Source organism: Xenopus tropicalis, chromosome 3 (genome assembly GCF_000004195.4).
Source record: "Xenopus tropicalis strain Nigerian chromosome 3, UCB_Xtro_10.0, whole genome shotgun sequence".
NCBI classification, from domain to species: domain Eukaryota; kingdom Metazoa; phylum Chordata; class Amphibia; order Anura; family Pipidae; genus Xenopus; species Xenopus tropicalis.
The window spans coordinates 87,192,372-87,211,862 of NC_030679.2; the positions used below are offsets into that span (position 1 = coordinate 87,192,372).

Here is a 19,491-nt window from a genome sequence, read left to right on the forward strand (position 1 = left end):
GAATAAATATAGTATTCTAGCTTGCACTAATGTGGCAAATCTATTGGCAGTAAAATGTCCACTGCCTCTAGCGCTATTGTATTGCCAAGACTGCAGAGAAAGGAGCCAGGAGGAGCAGACAGACACACTGATCGGCACAGAAATAAACTACTAGAACTAAGTGCCTCCTGATCAGTGTCTGTCTTCCTACTTTCGGCTTGTGTCTCCATGGTAAGTATCCCTATGGGGTTTAAACAGCTGAATAGTTGCAGATACAAGAGACTGTACAGTGCTGCAGAACACACTACAGGTATGCCCGTAGGATGACAATATCCTTTATAGACTTTCCTTGTCCTTTAAAGTGAATAGTTTGACTGATGATACTTTATTTGGGTTAAGACTGGTGTAATTACACTAAATACAGAAACTTGTCCAGCTAATAACTCACTGGCTCAGAGTGGATATTGAATGATGGGCCAACCTATATAAAAAGCACTTTGGCCATTCAAGCATGACCGACCTGCATAAAGATCTGGTAGATGGTCAGGTATTAATCAGGAGTCAGATGATATTTCCCTGAATTTTTGTCTAAAGTCCCAGCATTAAAAGTGGGTATCACGAATTAACCAATTTCCCCCACAATTAATAGAGGGAGGAAAATAAATTAGCCAACATAAAATACTTGCAGGTCAGTCAAATTCCTCAACCCCCACCACAGGAAACTATTCTGTACAGACCTTGCTTCGACCATGGGGCATTATTGTACTGAAACAACTAAGAGCCTTCATTAAAGGAGAAGGAAAGATAAAAATTAAGTAAGCTTTATCAGAAAGATCAATGTAACTACAGCTATAAGCATTGCTGTTCTGCCCTCAGTGAAAAGAAAGACTGCATTTCTTTCATTCTATTCTGTATACATGATCTTCTGTGACTTTTTAAATGTTGCTGCGATTAATTGCCCCGTGTGTCTTTGCCATAGATATAGCCTTCTAGCTTGCACTACTGTGACTAATGAATTGGCAATATAATGCCTGAGTAGCTTCCCTTTAAATTTCCCTCATTTAAATTGTTACCACTAAGTAAGAAGTTCAGATATGTCAAGAATGTCATTGTATGCTGTAGCTTTAAGGCTTGTTTTCAGAGGAACCAGATGCCCCAGTACAAACTATGAAAACAGCTCCAGTTTCCCCTCCACCAAACTTTACAAATATGTGTTAATAATTGTGGTAAAGGGACAACATATTCCACTGTGTTGTACAATAAACCGGAGTATACATTAAACATACAGATTGCATACAAAAAACAACAACAACCAGTAATGGATACAAGGTAAAGAGGGCAATGCTCAATCTAAAACCATTGGCATTATGCATGTAAGCAGATGGTGCAAGATGGTTATTGGCTGTCTAATAGCAGTAACTTTAATCGATTCTTGGCATTGCACATTAGGCTTGTCCATTTCCGATTACCCATAAAATCCCTATGTTCCCTACAAATAGTTCTTGTTCGGATATCCAGATCCAGTTTGGAACAAAGCAGTCAGTGCTCCAACTGAGGACATGTTATTTTAGGGCTCTGGCACACGGGGAGATTGGTCGCCTAAGGCCCACTGGCGACAATGTAGATGGTAGACGCGACGGGGCGATTTGCGCGAAATCGAGCCGCCGCGTCTACCATCCCGCCGGCGACTTACATGTTCGCCGGTGGGATGGCAGGGGAAGGCAACTCGGGGAGATTAGTCGCCCGCGAACAGGGAGTTTTGCCGCGGGCAACTAATCTCCCCGTGTGCCAGAGCCCTAAAGGGAGGTGGAATTTTCAAGCCGAACTGATTGCAATTTAAAATGTTGCCCTGCAACATGTATTCATTAGATGGTACAGGTATCGGACCCCTTATCCGAAAACCCATTATCCAGAAAGTTCCGAATTACGGAAAGGCTACCTCCCATAGACTCCATTATAATCAAATAATTCACATTTTTAAAAATGGTTTCCTTTTTCTCTGTAATAGTAAAACAGTACCTGTACTTGATCTCAACTAAGATATAATTACCCCTTATTGGAGGCAAAACAATACTATTGGGTTTAAATATTTTTTTTTGTAGACTTAAGGTAGGAGATCCGAATTAAGGAAAGACCCCTTATCAGGAAAACCCCAGGTCCCGAGCATTCTGGATAATGGGTACCATACCTGTACCTGAATTTTCAAGTGATTTGGTCACCCTACTTAAACCTCAGACAACTATTTGTTGTTGTTTCCCCTAAAAATACTTCAGATATCAATATAAAAAATGCATCTTACCCATCTAAGATGGATTCCCTGCAGCAGTAGAGGTTGTCGAATTTTTGTTTTGTGACAGAATCATTGACGTTCATTGCAGGAACACACAATTTTCCAGCTTTTGATAACTGGTAAAGGCTGAAGGGGGGCAAATTAAAAGATTAGTTATAATTTATAACAATGCAAATAGCCAGGTTGAGAATTGGTGAGACCTAATAGGAACCATTAGATGGGTTGGTGCTAGTAGATTATTATTCAGCCCTTTCCAGTTGCCAATTAGTGGCAACAGAATTTGGCTCCCTAGGACAGTGCTGTTAAAATGGCAAGAAAATGGCCAAAAGAAACAGAATAATCATCTTTGAAGAGATAAAAGAATAAAGAAAGGGTAGAGAATGGCTAATTGCAACTGAAGGAGAAAAATGTTGTGGTGAGAAGGCCCCCGTTGCCCTAGGACAAAATTATAAAATCTGAAACATTATGTTGGGAAGGCTGGGGAGACGATAACACTGTTTACTTTGATTTAGATGCAATAACATCTCCTATCTGTATTGATACTGCAGCTACTTTATTTGGCCTCTATCTAATGAATTAATGTATTTCCATCTATGTACTTGATATAACAATATAGGCATATTCTTAATTTACAAGAAGTATTCACATTTGACTAATTTTTGTATTATACAGCACTAATGGGTTATATTTTTGAGTCTACCACTTCTTACCCCTGTAATCAGCAGAGTTTGTTTAAATGGAGATAATGAGCTTTGTATAAAGAAATCCTTCCTTATACTAGCTTTGGGTTAGTGACCCCAACTTATAGCTGGAAAGAGTCAGAAGAGGAACGTAAATAATTCAAAAACAAGAATAAAAATGAAGACCACTTAAGATTCTATATTATGATTATATTATATTATATATGATTTTATAACATACTAAAAGTTAACCTAAAAGTGAATCACTCATTTAAATTTCCATAAAATTGTATATAAAAAGATTGTTACTTACCGATGTACACCAGTAACACTTTCCTCTACAATTCCTTTTATTTTTTTGAACATATTTGGATACTTCTTGTAAATCCAGTGAGTGAGATCACCACCGTCATCCAGTATCTGAAAGAAGCAGATAAAAGGTTTATTAGACAGATCTATTAATGATCACATTATATATATTTTTTAAGGGTTTTATTTTTGTTCAAACAACAAAACACAACATACAGACAGTGCTATGGCAGTACAGAGTGGGTGTTACGATGCAGAGTTGCAATAATTAAGAATAGCAAACATTATACAAGAAGTGAATAGGTAGAGTACAAGCACCTTATAAACAATTTGAGACAAAGTATTGCGGAAGTGAAGCAAAGCAGTTTATTGCGGTGCAATTATATCGAGGTGTCAGCTTCAGGACATGCCTCTAGCCAGGGTTCCCACACTTTGTCAGTTCAATAAGTGGGAGTCTGCTACTAACCAGTTGTATCCACTGTTAAGTGGCAGGTGCATGTGAGCTCATCCACTTCATTGCCTCCAATTCTTAGCATAGAAATAGTGTTCTCAGGAGGGTTCTAGTTTTATTCAGGGGTACCAACTCATCAACTAAACTGAACAGGCACACTTCTGGTAACAGGATGCCTGCTAGAAGGATGTGGTCGATCAGGTATTTTGTCACTTCTGACCAGTATTTATGAATTGCCGGCCATGCCCATATTAAGCATATTAGCATTTGGGTTTCTACCCATTGTTTTTAACCTCAGTAGCATAATATATGCCCTATGAATTATTCCGAATGAAACCAATCTGTCTTTTGTGGAGATCAAGTGGCTGTACAGGTCACATTCCTCCCCACATATCATCTAGTTGGGGGATATCACCCTGCCATTTGAATTTGGCTGCCTCAAATGGAGCTTCTAGTATTGTTATAATCATCTTGTACAGATCGGATAGAAGTTTTTTGGGGTTTTCGTCCCATAACCTGTGTACGTGGGGTAGTATTGTGTGCATAACGCAAATGGAAGTACAGATATAGACTAACTTGACAGTTGTTTTAAGTAAGACTTCCATGGATCCTGCACAGTTGGAATGCGGGGCTGTGAGAGGGTGGTCGACATCAGGATTAAACCACATGTGTATAAACATTAGTTGTGCAGCATAGTAGTAAAAGTGGAGGTGCAGTAGGGCTAGTCCCCCTTTGTTTTGCGGGGCCATTAGATGAAGGCCCAGATGAAGGGAATAACAACAGAGTCAATGTGGTTAAAAGTTTGTGAGACCAGCCATATGGGTGTGTGTTGCATGATGTACAAAAATCTGGGCAAATACACCATTTTAAATAAATAAATGAAATCTTCTTGCATGAACAAGGTAAACATGCCACATAGCTGGTGGTAACTCATGCATATTAACATCAGCATCAGATTGTTCACCCCTGGCATTCTGTATAAGGTTTGAGGAGATTTTAAGAGCTATTATAATAACTGCAATATTTAGCAAAGACTTGCCATGTGGGAGTTTGGAAAGAAGGACACATTTACCCACATTAAATTCATTAGGATGTGTATAAAGTTATCTAGGGTAAAGATTTTGGGGTATTTTTGGGCTTGCAATGTAAAGTATTCTAGTGCAGTTGTGTGAAAATGTAGTAGTGTGCTGCTGTGGGTTTTTGGTTTATATAAGCCATCTTCAAACATTTTATTAATATTATTAATGTATTTATAAAGCAGTAACACATTCTTCAGTGTTGAAAATGGGTGTACACATTAAGAATACAGATAATATATATTATATATATATATTTATATATACACAAAAACTACCAATACAAGAGTTAAAGAGGGCCCTGCCTAAATAAACTTACATATTTAGTATTGCCATGCTCAGAAGATATTAAACTTTCCAAATCAGTTATACATTTATACATACAAGACAAATCTTTTTGATACAGTGGCTTGCAAAAGTATTTTCCACATTTTGTCACATTACAGCCACGAACATGAATCAATTTTATTGGAATTCCAAGTGAAAGACCAATACAAAGTGGTGTACACGTGAGAAGTGGAACGAAAATCATACATGATTCCAAACATTTTTTACAAATAAATAACTGCAAAGTGGGGTGTGCGTAATTATTCAGCCCCCCGAGTCAATACTTTGTAGAACCACCTTTTGCTGCAATTACAGCTGCCAGTTTTTTAGGGTATGTCTCTACCAGCTTTGCACATCTAGAGACTGAAATCCTTGCCCATTCTTCTTTGCAAAACAGCTCCAGCTCAGTCAGATTAGATGGACAGTGTTTGTGAACAGCAGTTTTCAGATCTTGCCACAGATTCTCGATTGGATTTAGATCTGGACTTTGACTGGGCCATTCTAACACATGGACATGTTTTGTTTTAAACCATTCCATTGTTGCCCTGGCTTTATGTTTAGGGTCGTTGTCCTGCTGGAAGGTGAACCTCCGCCCCAGTCTCAAGTCTTTTGCAGACTCCAAGAGGTTTTCTTCCAAGATTTCCCTGTATTTGGCTCCATCCATCTTCCCATCAACTCTGACCAGCTTCCCTGTCCCTGCTGAAGAGAAGCACCCCCAGAGCATGATGCTGCCACCACCATATTTGTGTTCAGAGTGATGTGCAGTGTTAGTTTTCCGCCACACATAGCATTTTGCATTTTGGCCAAAAAGTTCCATTTTGGTCTCATCTGACCAGAACACCTTCTTCCACATGTTTGCTGTGTCCCCCACATGGCTTGTGGCAAACTGCAAACGGGACTTCTTATGGTTTTCTGTTAACAATGGGGGGGTTGAATAATTACGCACACCCCACTTTGCAGTTATTTATTTGTAAAAAATGTTTGGAATCATGTATGATTTTCGTTCCACTTCTCACATGTACACCACTTTGTATTGGTCTTTCACGTGGAATTTCAATAAAATTGATTCATGTTTGTGGCTGTAATGTGACAAAATGTGGAAAAGTTCAAGGGGGCCGAATACTTTTGCAAGCCACTGTGAATATTATAAAAAAGTGGATTTCCACTTTATTCCATTTTATTTGGCAAGAATACCCCCCCTGAACATTCATAATTCCATACCTATGGTGTGCAATGGGGTCCCTTCTCCTGCTGCAAGGTCCAGACAGGAAATCCAAAACTAACCCCACTTACCAAAATAAATAGTGATTGTCTGTTCATCATACAGCAGCCCCTCTGGCATTTGCTGTAATCTACAGATTGGTGGTTGCCAAGGCTCTGCCCTTCATGTATGCTTCTTTGCATGCCTGCTACCCAGTGCTGTTACAGAATATGTGTTGGGTGTTCTAGGCTGTTGTGCAGGGTGTATGGAAAAGATTTCCCTTTTGTTTGCTAGGCTGTTGTGCATAGTAGGCCCCCGGCAGTTGTGCTGGGAAACATGCTGCATTGCGATGGGAGCACACACAGCAGGATGGCAAGTACTTGATACTTAGTATGGCAGCTTCCTTAGCCTTCCCAAACTTGCCTAACAGTTAAAAAAAAAAAAAAAAAAAAAATTAGCAGTAGCTGCTGCATTTCCAACCCTAGCCTTATACTTGAGTCAATAAGTTTTTCCAGTTTTCTTAGGTAAAATTAGGTACCTCAGCTTATATTTGGATTGCCTTATACTCGAGTATATACGGTATGTACATAAAGTACAAAACTCAAAGGGTTATTAAAAAAAAAAAAAAAAGTTAGAGGTTTTGCACGAAAAAAAATTAGACTACTTAATTTTTGCTCACAATTACAGTATATTGCACATTAAATAGTGTAGCTAGATATTCTACAATAGCTCACAAGCAGAGAATGTCTTTCCAGACTAGCACATCTCATTAAGATGCAACAGCATATTCACTACAGCAAAGATCTGTTTCTTTGTTCACTGTTTCCTCAGCCCTACTAAGCTGCCCCAGGAATTTTAAAAACAGCTCTTGAAGGTTATTGTGAGATTCCTTCCTTTAAGTCTCTGTAGAACAAACATAAATACAGAACAAAAACTGCCCCTGGCAATGGAAAGGCCCTTAAAAAATGTTCATATTTTGCTTTGATTTGATGATCAACTAGGTTATCTATTTTTTTCTACCATGTTGTCTGTATTGCTCTGCTAGTCACTTTGAGTACTTAAAGGAGAAGGAAAGGCTAATAAAGAGCTGCAGGCATACCTTCAGTTATCTCAGTAGTGCCCTTAAGTCTCCCCATATTTCTCCCGTTCAGATTATCAGAAGCCAAACAGGAAGAAAAAACCCTGAGCTGTGTAAAGAAAGTTCCCATAATGCCTCACTCCTGCACAGACACCCAGACCAAGTGAACATGCTCAGTTAGTAAGACTATGAGTCAGCTTCCTGCTGATTGGCTCAGATCCACATTCCTAAGGGGGGGGTGAGTTCTTAGCATTCTTGAGGGAGGGGCGAACAGGAGAGAGCAGAAAGCAAAGAGCTGAATGCCTCTGGCAGAGGAAAATAGACACAACTAATCTTTTGTCAGGGAACTCAGTGCATAGTTTGTGAGTGCTTATGGCTGTATTTACATAGACCTTTCTGATAAATCTTACTTAGTTTTTACCTTTCCATCTGCTTTAGATATTTATTATCTACTTATTTAAACAAAATATGCCTGTTATAAAAATACAATATGGCTACATTGCAAATGACGTAGTCAGGGGGAGGGGGTAGATACTGGTTTCCATACTTAAACAAAGAAAAGGCACATCTCTACAAGATTTTACAGAAAAATGTCACAAATAATCAGAATGTAAAACTATGTTAAATGACTCAAAATGCCTATAAGTAAAGCTGGTTTCACACTATAAGTTCCGCTTTTTTGTTAAAAGTTGTCAAATGTTTTCCTTGATATGCCATATGATAGGTCCATAGAGCCAAACGTTTGGACTACAATGACGGGAATACGAGCCCTCACAGAATCGGAGCTGCCCGATTTTTGGTCAGTTATCATCAGGTAGGCCTATCAGAGGGGCATACACAGGCAGATAAGCTGCCGAATTGGTCTCAAGGTCCCGAATCGGCAGCTTAAATCTGCCCATGCATAGTCACCTTAAAGGAGAAGGAAAGGTACAAGGAAAGGAAAGGGCCAAAATGTTAACCACCCTCAGAGATTGTAATAAAAACTGGTCTGGGTGAATGAGTGATACTCTTCCTTCTTTGAACCTGCACATGCGCAGTAGAGTGAAAAGCCAAACTTTAACAAAAAAAGCCGTCTTTTTCATTCTACTGTGCATGTGTCGGCCCCAGGATTGCAAAGAAAAAAAAGAAGTAAACAAGATGATTGCTTGCTTGCAGGTACCCCGGGCAAGTGCAGTTTTCTGCAAACAGGAGCACCGGCCCAGGGTACCTGGAAGTGATTACAATCACCCCCTAGTGATTGTACCTTTCCTTCTGCTTTAAGACTTAAATTATTCTTAAATGAAGTTTAAATAAGGTTACGTCACCATAAAACATCAGCATTAAAGGGCCATGGTATACTAAAATGTCCACAGCTGGGATACACAGCTTATAAATGCTTATCTCGTCAAAAGAACACAATTTTGCAACATTTAAGTGACCTCTTTATACTGAATACATGGGTCCTTCATTGTTCTGTGATGGTCAAACTTAGCATCAAAGTTTGCAGCAATGAGTAACATTATGAGAAAAACTTAATCTAGATATAACTTTTTGCAAAGGCAAGCTTGAATTAACTAACTGGATGCAATAGCCCATCTGCCAGCAGCCCAGATCTGAGCAATAAGCTCATTACCCATCAAGGTAAATTACTTAAGGCGGCCATAAATTGGCAAGGGGCCTAGGGTAGATAAACTACTTTCATTCCCTTTATTAATCATTCCTGTAGCATCAGCTAAGATGTAACCTTACTTTCCACTAATGTTCTCCGGAACCCAAAATGATGGATTTGGTGCATCTCTAAATTAAATAAAGCTAACTGAAAAAAAAGAGAACCATATTATAACAATATTGTGAACACTAGAAAATGTTAGGTAGTGAAATTGGATTGGTTTTGAGCAATTTGCAGTTCAAAACAAGGCTGCAATAAAGAGCTATTTAGTGCATAGGTTACAATGAACAATAAAGACTAAAGCTGAAAAGACTTGATGCTAATGAAGTATATGCAACCCTAAGGCTGGTGCCTTGGGATTATCCTTGATTCTGCCCTGTCCTTTACTTCTTATATCCAGTCAGTAACTAAATCATGTCACTTTTACCTAATGAAAACTTGTTAGGCTCCACTACTGACCTGCAGCGATCATTTATCACCCAAGATGACACTAAAATTCTGATTCACTTTCCTAGTATATCATGCATTGATTACTTTAACTATTAATTGGCCTTCCCCTCCAAAGACGGTCACCTCTCTAGTCTACAATCAATCTTGCTAGGCTCATCACACCTCAGAATCCACTCCTTTTCTGCCATGCCACTGCCTGCACTGACTTCAACTACCATCTAGAAAATTCAACTAATGACCCTGGCATTCAAAGCAGTCCAAAACTCCTCCACCATCTCTGAACGTATCTCCAGATACTCACCAAAGCGCTTGTTACGCTCCTCTACTCATTACCTGCTCACACGCTTGCATTCAAGACTAAGCAGAAGCTGCACCCCTTCTCTGGATCTCTCGCCCACATTCAGTCTGACTTTCTTCCAGTCTATCTGCCTTCAAAAGATCTCTTAAGTTTCTTTAGAGAAGCTTACCATCATCCAAGTTAGCATAGTTTCAGTGAGCACTCTATGCTCCTAAATGCAGTGCTAAGTTGCCTATCCTCACACCCTGTGTTCTAGCCTCTTTAAGGATTGTAAGCTATTTTGGGCAGGGCCCACTTTACCTCTTGCATTGGTTATTGGTTGAATTTAAATGTATATTTGTCTGTTTAATGTATGCACCAATTTATTGTACAACACTGCAGAAAAAGTTGCATTATTATTATCAGGAAATTATAATACTACAACATTTCAAATGCTAAATACACACAAAACAGAAGTGTGGCTAGAATATGTAGCTTGAGTAGGAAACAATTCTTTTGATTAAAGTAAAACTACATTTCCAGGAAAAAATAAATAAATTACTATTTGGCTTTCTCTATATTTGTATGAAAACCACTATTGTGTGTCACTTATTAAACCTCAAAAGTTAAGACTCACCATATTAGGCTGCCAACCTTCCACATTCACACAGCGGTCAATGCACCACCAGAAATCATCTTCAGACTCCCCCTTCCAGGAGAACACAGGTACCCCTTGTGATAAAAAAAATAAAAGAAATTATTAATTTCAACATGATATTTTTCTTAAGCAAGAGTTACATGTGTTTAAACATGCTCAGGGTACAATGCATTAAAGGAGGTAAAATAACCACAACTATGGAGATTGAAAAAACTAACTGTAACAAGGGAAATTACATGACATACAGAAACCTGGCAAATTAACACTCAGTCTAAATTAATTTTAACTTGTGAAGAATTGAGGACCTGTAAAATAATTGTACTGGATCAGAAGGGAGCTTTAACACAATGGCAACCTATATTTTACAGATGTAATAAAGACAAAAGTTGCTGGTGCACAACCATACATTGTTCCAGTGTTAGCAGTGACACATTGGGTAAAAAGTGTTAATACATTAATGGGTTGAAGAAATTGGAGGACGATATCTACATGTGTCAGCTCACTGCCTGAAGACATGTAAAAACATAACCAAAATGTTTATGAAACTAGATTAAGGTTTAGAGGATCAAGATATAACATACCACTTTCAGCCAAAGCAGCGGCCACTTCGTTGAGTGTTGAATAAATGTTGCAGGCTGCCCAACGACACTGTGCACCTAAGGCTCCTAAAGTTTCAATCAGAACCTGCAGAACAGCATGAAAAACAATCTTAGCGCCTATCACTTGCTTCTGCTGCAAAAGAGCTACAAAGAAAGTAATAAACTGTAGACTGTTCTGTTTCGATCAAACACACAAAAGACTAACTAGGAATAACCCAGAAGAAATCGCAGCATTTCTTAAACCTTGATATGTTTTTATAAACTTTGTTTTAAATTAAAAAAAAAAAAAAAAAACTAACTCCAAGAAAACCAGGTAAAAGGCAATTACCGTATATACTCGAGTATAAGCCGAGTTTTTGAGCTCCAAAAATGGGCTTAAAAAGACACCCTCGGCTTATACTCGAGTATATACAGCAGCATCCCCCCCCTCCCGTGGACGGACGGGTCCCGCCGGCGGCTCGCATGGGCTCACTCTTACACGCACTGCTTAGGGCTAGGGAGCAGGCGGCTCGCGTCGTGTATATACGGCAGCACCCCCGCACCCCACCCCCCCGGGGGCCGACGCGTCACGTCAGCGGCTCGCGTCGGCGTGCATATGCAAGCGCACGCACACTCTTAGATGCGCGGCTTCGGGATAGAGCACAGGGAACTTGTGCATGCATGTTACAGCAGCACTCCCAGCCCTCCTCCCGTGGACGGACGGGTCCCGCTGCAGCAGCTTATACAAGAGGTACGGCAAGGCATTTCTCTTGCGTACACCACCTGCCCATACATATGCACTATACATGGGCATAGGAGAGGCACATACCTGCATATAGGTTTTTAGCAGTCACACTCCTCCATTGAATTACAGAGCAAATGCCTGAGCACAATCATTAGCACACACAGGCATACATATACACACAAATATAAGCAAACACATAAAGTTACACACAGACATGCATATGTGCATATGTATCTATCTATCTATAAGTACACAGATACATATACACATAAGGAGACATACATATACACACTTTGCAGAATTGCAGAAACACATATCCACACCCACATGTATATTGTATAAAAGTATAACCCAAACATTCCTGGGACTAAGAACTCAGGGGTTTATGTGACTAATTTCCATATCATTTATGTTACTATACCCATGAATTTAAGTAGAAGTATAGCAGATTTAGATGTTGCGTTTTGCGTTTGCAGGATAGATAGATAGATAGATAGATAGATGATAGAAGCTTTGCTGTCAGTTGTGCTGGGATGGCAAGTACTTGATACTTAGTATGGCAGTTTCCTTAGCCTTCCCAAACTTGCCTGACAGTTAAAAAAAAAAAAAAAAAAAAAAAAAAAAAAAAACACCCTAGGCTTATACTCAAGTCAATAAGTTTTTCCAGTTTTCTTAGGTAAAATTAGGTACCTCGGCTTATATTCGGATTGGCTTATACTCGAGTATATATGGTAAGCAAAATTTTACATCTATTCACACATTTAAAGCTTTTTCCAATCTTAGTGATAGGTCCCTTCTTTGTCTGAAGGTCTAAGGGTAATCTATTTTATTGTCAGTGTAAACAGTTTTATAGTTGGAAAGGCATGCCATCTGTCTGAAGGCAGGAGAAGAACCAAGGTGAATCCCTTGGTCTTAAGGTGGCCATACACAGGCCGATTCTAGCTGCCGATATCAGTCCCTTAGACCTACTCGGCAGTTAATCAGCCAGTGTAGGGGCACCAACGACAGGCCTGCCGACCGATATCTGGCCTGAAATCGGGCAGGTTAAAAAGTTTAGTCAGATCGGGGACTACATTGGCTTGTTGATGCGGTCCCCAATCCGACTTCCCCTATACCCGTGGCAACATCGTCAAGCGAGCAGATCTGAAGGTGTATGGCCACCTTAACAGAAGAACAAGTGGAAGAACATGAGAATAAGCATAGGCAGGTAATGTGGACAACCCCTGGCCTGCTTGTCTGTGGAACAACTGTATGTTGGTTAAGGGGGTTTACTAGTTCAAGGGCACAGTGAAAAGGAACGCTGTGTATTCAGGCTAAACTTAAAAATACACTGGGGTCATTTATAAGCACTGGGCAACTTGATGTATGCCCAGTGATGATTGCTTTCAGTGTTCAACCTGCAGCAGCTGGAAAAATGTAACTGATTGATTGCTATTGGTCACTGCCCAGGTGCAATTTTGCCCAGTGTTTCCCATTTTTATATGATGCAATCATTTTATTAGTGAAGGCAACCTCTATATGCAAATGCGCGCGTCCATTTAAACTCACATACGGAGCAGTGGGGAGAGGTCCCCGTTGCTCCGTATGTGAGCAAAATTTCAGTGCGGCTTGGGCAGCATGCCACCCCCAGATTTGTGCCGCCCCAGGCCCGGGCCTTTGCGGCTTTGCCACAAATCCGGGCCCGACGACACAATATATTCACAGATTTTTTCGTTAGCCAACCGAAAATTTTTAACCCGTCCGATCGACTAAAGACTGATTGCCATGGCATGAAAATAACCACACATGGTCCAACAATTTATCGGTACCTGCATGGCCAGCTTTAAGGTGGCTATACACAGGCAAATTTCAGCTGCTAATTTGGGTCCTTCAGACCAATTCGGCAGCTTATCTGCCTGTGTTTGGGCACCCCCCGCCAGACATACCTGATCAGTATCTGGCATAAAATTGCCCAGAGCTCAATTTTGCAGGTTTAATTTTCCGTCAACGAGCAGATGAGGCCCCTGATCTGATGGCGCGTATGCCGCTGTTGTAATTTAACCATTTGGCCCTAGGGTCAAAAGATCAAATTAGCCCAATATCTTCCACCATAGGTGGACATATTGGGAGACGATCCGTTCGTTTGGCAACCTCTTACCATGTATGGCTACCTTTAGCTATACATTTGTTTTGCACGAGTACAAACTCTACAGTTCAAACTGTATATTTATTAGCCAGACTGTACATTTGATAGGACTATGGTTTATTAGGAAACTTATGGGCATTTTGCTCTCATCATTTTTCCTGCCTAAATTCACTTCAAACCACCCAATTCCCCCAGAACCTGTACGTCTGACATTTCTTGTCTAATAAAAGGTTGTCCACCGATAGAGCGCATGTTTTTGGGCATTTTTATATGTCTTTGGAGGTGGAAAGCCTAAGAAATACAATGTATACCATATAGGTGCAGGGTGCATGTACATGCAGCCAATATCCACCAACTAACACTAGACTTTGCATTTGTGGGCGCATATTGGCTGCATGTGCCTGCACCTGGGCGTATTTAATGCTTCTGGGTGCAGGCACCATGAAGATTTTTCAAGCCTATGGCCGGATTGTCAGCCTGTGCTCATACGCAGGCTGACAATCCGCCTTTTGGGGCCATACCCTAACCCACAGTATACGATTATTAGACTGAATAATAACTGAAATGTTAAAATTGTGTGTTCAAGTAAAAAAATCCAGAGGATACTTCACAATGTGTATCAAATTAATAGATTTAGGTAACAATAAATCATGCACGGTTTTATTTATTAGGATCCAACTCACTGCAGTCTGTGCTGTGATATGGGTACAGCCTACAATCTTAGCACCCGCCAGCGGCTTTTCACCCTGTGCTCTCTTCCGTAGAGCCATAAGAGCAGGCATCTCTATAATATATAAGAGATCAAATTAGAAGATAGACATCTTGCCATAAATTAAAGCACTAAACATAATATAATCTGTAAGCATTAAGATTTCTCTCAAGCTTATGCATGTTTCTAGAATAGGAAACAAATTGGAAGATTAAATCCCATACATAATAAAAGGCACAAATTTGCCCAGGAGCAGTAACCCATAGCAACCAATAAGATGCTTGCTTTTAAACAAGCGACTAGTAAATTCTACCTGCTGATTGGTTGCTATCAGTTACCGCTCCTAGGCAAACCACATCCATGGTCTAATATATCCCTCAATGGCATTTTCCATACTTGCTGACAAAGGCATGATCAGATATTGGTCAATGATGCCATTGTTTTGACCTATTGGGTTGTTTAATAAGCATTTGATTTCCTGTACCTCATCTTAGTACTGCATAAAGACTGCTTAAAAAGATACCCATCTGAACACTGAACATCAACAAGTGTTTCTTTATTTTACCTGTTTAGTTTAACATCTGCAAACACAATGAAACTAGTTAAATAAATAGGCATGATAATCTACTAAGGAGAGTGGCGATAGAATTAATGTGTGTAGATAAGAGAGCAGGGTACTATTTTCAGATATACATAGACAAAATCTTTTGCCAAAAATGTTCTATTTCCGTACAGGTCTTCATAAAATCTAATTTAAAGCTTATTTCCAATTTCTTTCTGACCTCACCACATGTTTTTCAGGGTTTTTTACTGTGAGAGATGTGAAATTCTCTCCCTCAATCAGTTGTACTGGCTGATACATAGCTTCAAGAAGGGGTTGGATGGCTGTTTAGCAAGTAAGGGTTTTTTGCCTTCCTCTGGATCAACTAGCAGTTAGGCAAGTTATATATAGGCATAAAAGACTGAACTTCAACCTAACTTACTGTGTCACTAAATTTGCTAAAACAGTGTTTTCTTTTTTAGATGTAGGAGAGTTTGTACTAGGAGTCAGAGCTGCTGATTTAGAGTGCACCAATGCTACGCACAGCTATTTTATTCAGTCGGATATTTGTTTTCGTTTTCTAACTGCAGAGGACTGTTCAAAGATAACTGTACCCTCATTGCTTTTAGCAGCTACACTGGTGCATTTAAAATTCCTATGCTAGTAAATGAGCCTTACAGATTTGCATGTAGTTGACCAGTTACACACATGACTTAAACCACATTTGAGGGCTGGAACCCAAATAAAATTGTCTCATGAAAAGTGACCACAAAAAAAACACAATCATCTAGCGCCCACTGGATTCCAGGTGAATTGGAATATATTATAATAAATAGCACATCGGTATGCTATTAATTTTGACATAACACAGTCTTATTGTCGTTATACCATGAGGCTAACCAAGCCCCCAAATATACATTCACAGACAACTTAAGTATTAATAGTTATTTTACAAAACTTTCATCTCACATAAATACCTTGCTCAGCAATTTCTATCTCCCGACGTCCAAACTCTGCCTGCTTTATGTTCTTCACACAGAAGTCACTGCTACCCTTTGAGTTTTTCTGTTGCTTGTCCCTTGGGGAGGTCTCATCATCCGAGCTATCTGTGTAGGAAGCAGCTAGTGATAAAGGATATAAATCAGCAAAGGCAAAGGGATTTTGTTACTTAGTTTGCTGCAGGTTTCATGACATAATATTCATGATAAGTATGTATATATTCATCAGTTAATTGTTAACCTGTGGTACATAATGACCTTCCATTCAATGATCCAGTCATCAGGCCCTTTAGTTCTTTACAATCAGAATGCCTGACCATGCAACAATAAGTTTACTGCTTTGTCAAGAGGCTGTGCTTGGAGCTTTCATGATCAGCGTAAGCCTTAAAGAGCCTTAAAGCTCAAGAAAATACTTGAATGCATCTCTATTTTTTTTTCTCAACATGATTTAGGCTGCTGTCAGTTAGGGCAGGGGCACAAGGGCAGATTAGTTGCCCTGCAACAAATCTTTGTTGTCGCGGGCAACTAATCTCCCCACAATGCCACCCCACTGGCTAGAATGTAAATTGTCAGTGGGATGGCATATGTGTCACTGCGATGTCTCGCAGTTGCTCAAAGTTTCCTCTCAAGGCAACTTTGGGCGACTGCGAGACATTGCAGCAACGCGTATGGCATCCCATAGGTGATTTACATTCTAGAAGGTGGGATGGCATTGCAGGAAGATTAGTCGCCTGCGACAACGAAGATTTGTTGCTGGGCAACTAATATCCCTGTGTACCCCTGCCCTTACACAAGCTTAGGGACTGGCACAATATACAGTGTAAAGTCACAATACAAAGCTGATTTCTAAAATCTCCTAAGCATAGTTTTCAACTGCAGCATGAGCATTGTCACTGACACACAGAGCTATTAAGTAGCAGCTACTTGTCACAGCCTTAAAACACCAGAAAATACCCTGCCATAGACAATACTGCGAATAGCTTCTGGTAAAAAAACACAGACAATTATCAGTAAACGATCAGCATTGTCTTTTATTGTAGCCATGACTACTAGTAGCTCTGTGTGTCTTCAACCTTAAGGGCTCTGGCACACGGGGAGATTAGTCGGCCGCGACAAATCTCCCTGTTCGCGTGCGACTAATCTCCCCGAATTGCCATCCCACCGGCGAAAATGTAAGTCGCCGGTGGGATGGCACACGCTGCGCAGGCGATTTCGGCAAATCGCCGAAGTTGCCTCGCGGGGCATTTTCAGCGATTTGCCGAAATCGCGCCGCCGCGTGTGCCATCCCACCGGCGACTTACATTTTTGCCGGTGGGATGGCAACTCAGGGAGATTAGTCGCACGCGAACAGGGAGATTTGTCGCGGGCGACTAATCTCCCCGTGTGCCAGAGCTCTAAGAAATGACCTAACAGGAAAAGAATATTGGGCACTCCTGTGTACACCCTTAGGGCAAGGTCACACTTAGGGGCTGATTTACTAAGACACGATTTCGAATTGGAAAAATTCCGATTGGAAACGAACATTTTGCGACTTTTTCGTATTTTTTGCAATTTTTTTTCGGCGTCTTTACGATTTTTGCGTAAAAACGCGAGTTTTTCGTAGCCATTACGAAAGTTGCGCAAAGTCGCGATTTTTTCGTAGCGTTAACACTTACGCGCAAAGTCGCGCCTTTTTCGTAGCGTTAAAACTTAAAAGGCGCGACGTTTCGCGCAAGTTTTAACGCTACAAAAAAAGCGCGACTTTGCGCAACTTTCGTAATGGCTACGAAAAACTCGCGTTTTTACGCAAAAATCGTAAAGACGCCGAAAAAAATCGCAAAATTACCGATCATTACGAAAAAAACGCAATCTGACGCATTCGGCCCGTTCGTGGGTTAGTAAATGTGCCCCTTAGTGTAGATCCGCTTCCTTCAGCCATGAAGGCGGAGAGAAGTTTAGTACATAAAATACATTTCAAGCCATTTTCAGGTTGTAGTTCTTCTTTTTCCCATACAGTATATTATAATGGAGTTGTTATGGTTTAGAAAAGTTGTGAAGAACGAGTACACATTTGGTTGGGCTCTTGCTGCCTTTTCCTCACTGGCTTTGTAAGCCTGTGAAAGACTGTTATATGTGCTGTGTTATTTATCTAGCAAAGAAGCACCTTTAGTCAGTCCCACCACGCACTCATCGTTGAAGGCGCCAGAGCAAAATCTGCATTTAAGGCCAAATCCCTATTGTTTCTATCCCCATATCTGATGATTCAGCTCTGAACATCAGTGGAGGGTGGGAATTGTAAGGTGTATGGGCACCTTTAGGCAAATGGCACACATATTTGTCAACCACAGCAACAAATCTCCTGAAAATGCCTTGCCAATGACTAAATTCAGATCACCTTCCAGGTGGCAATGCAGTGTGATTAAGACAAAATAACTAGAGATGCACCAAATTCACTATTTTAGGTTCCATCTGAACCCCAGATTTGTGAAAGATTCGGCCGAACACCGATCGGAGACCTAATTTGGTTAAGGAAGGGTTGAAGAGAACTGTGCACTTTACGTATGGTGAAAAACTTTTGTGTTTATGTGACAAAAAGTCATGTGACATTAAGAATTGGATTTATATATAATAATTTGGATTTGGGGTGGCCAGGGGCACCTGTATTTGGTGCATCCCTAAAATTAACTATAATGTACAGTATGCTCTTGATGTAAAGATACAGAAATTGCTAAGGAATACAAACTTCAGTTTTTTCATAGTAGCCTTGCCCTGAGTAAATGCCCTGTGTAACGGGAATAGTGAATTGTGTACTATAAAGATAAATAACATTTAAGCTGCCAAATAAAAAAAATATTTGCTATTAATGACCCATTTGAAACTCTGCTAATGTTAAAGCCTTTGTTTAAATAAATTTTATCCAAAGGAGAAGTAAATTTCTGCATATGTTAGACATATTGGCTTTTTAAAATATCCATTTAATTAAAATGACCCGAGATCTACAAACTTCACCTCAAATTCAGAGAATGTTTGGCATTATGACTTTGAGAGCATGTGGAGCAGGACCCACTGGAGCCCAAGGGCCACTATACATATAGTTATCCATATGTGTTTTTCTAATAGAACCTTTTAAATGTAAACATTCATTTATTTTCTTTTTCCTAGTGTAACTCAACTTTTCATGGTTCACCTTGCTGTTACATTCACCAATCATACTGAATGCTGAACGGACAGTTAATGCACAAAGCACCCTACAAAGTAATAAGGCCCTTTCTATTGCTCTGCTCATCTGGGATGACAGCCTAAATCATCAGAGAAGCAGGAAGTGAAGAGGAGCTGTGAACCACTGACAGGTACCATGCAGCTCAGATTACATTTTCTAACATGCCCAATCA

At 40.1% G+C, this 19,491-nt stretch overlaps 1 protein-coding gene across 1 annotated transcript in view; it reads right to left on the reverse strand.

Moving 5' to 3' along the window:
- Window positions 1-19,491, reverse strand: part of ahcyl2 (adenosylhomocysteinase-like 2) — a 93,231-nt gene that overhangs the window by 15,456 nt on the left and 58,284 nt on the right. Inside the window, 6 exon segments of the mRNA NM_001016409.2 lie at window positions 2,279-2,395; window positions 3,263-3,369; window positions 10,404-10,498; window positions 11,006-11,108; window positions 14,556-14,656; window positions 16,100-16,243. Of these exon segments, the coding sequence (NP_001016409.1) occupies window positions 2,279-2,395; window positions 3,263-3,369; window positions 10,404-10,498; window positions 11,006-11,108; window positions 14,556-14,656; window positions 16,100-16,243 (667 nt within the window).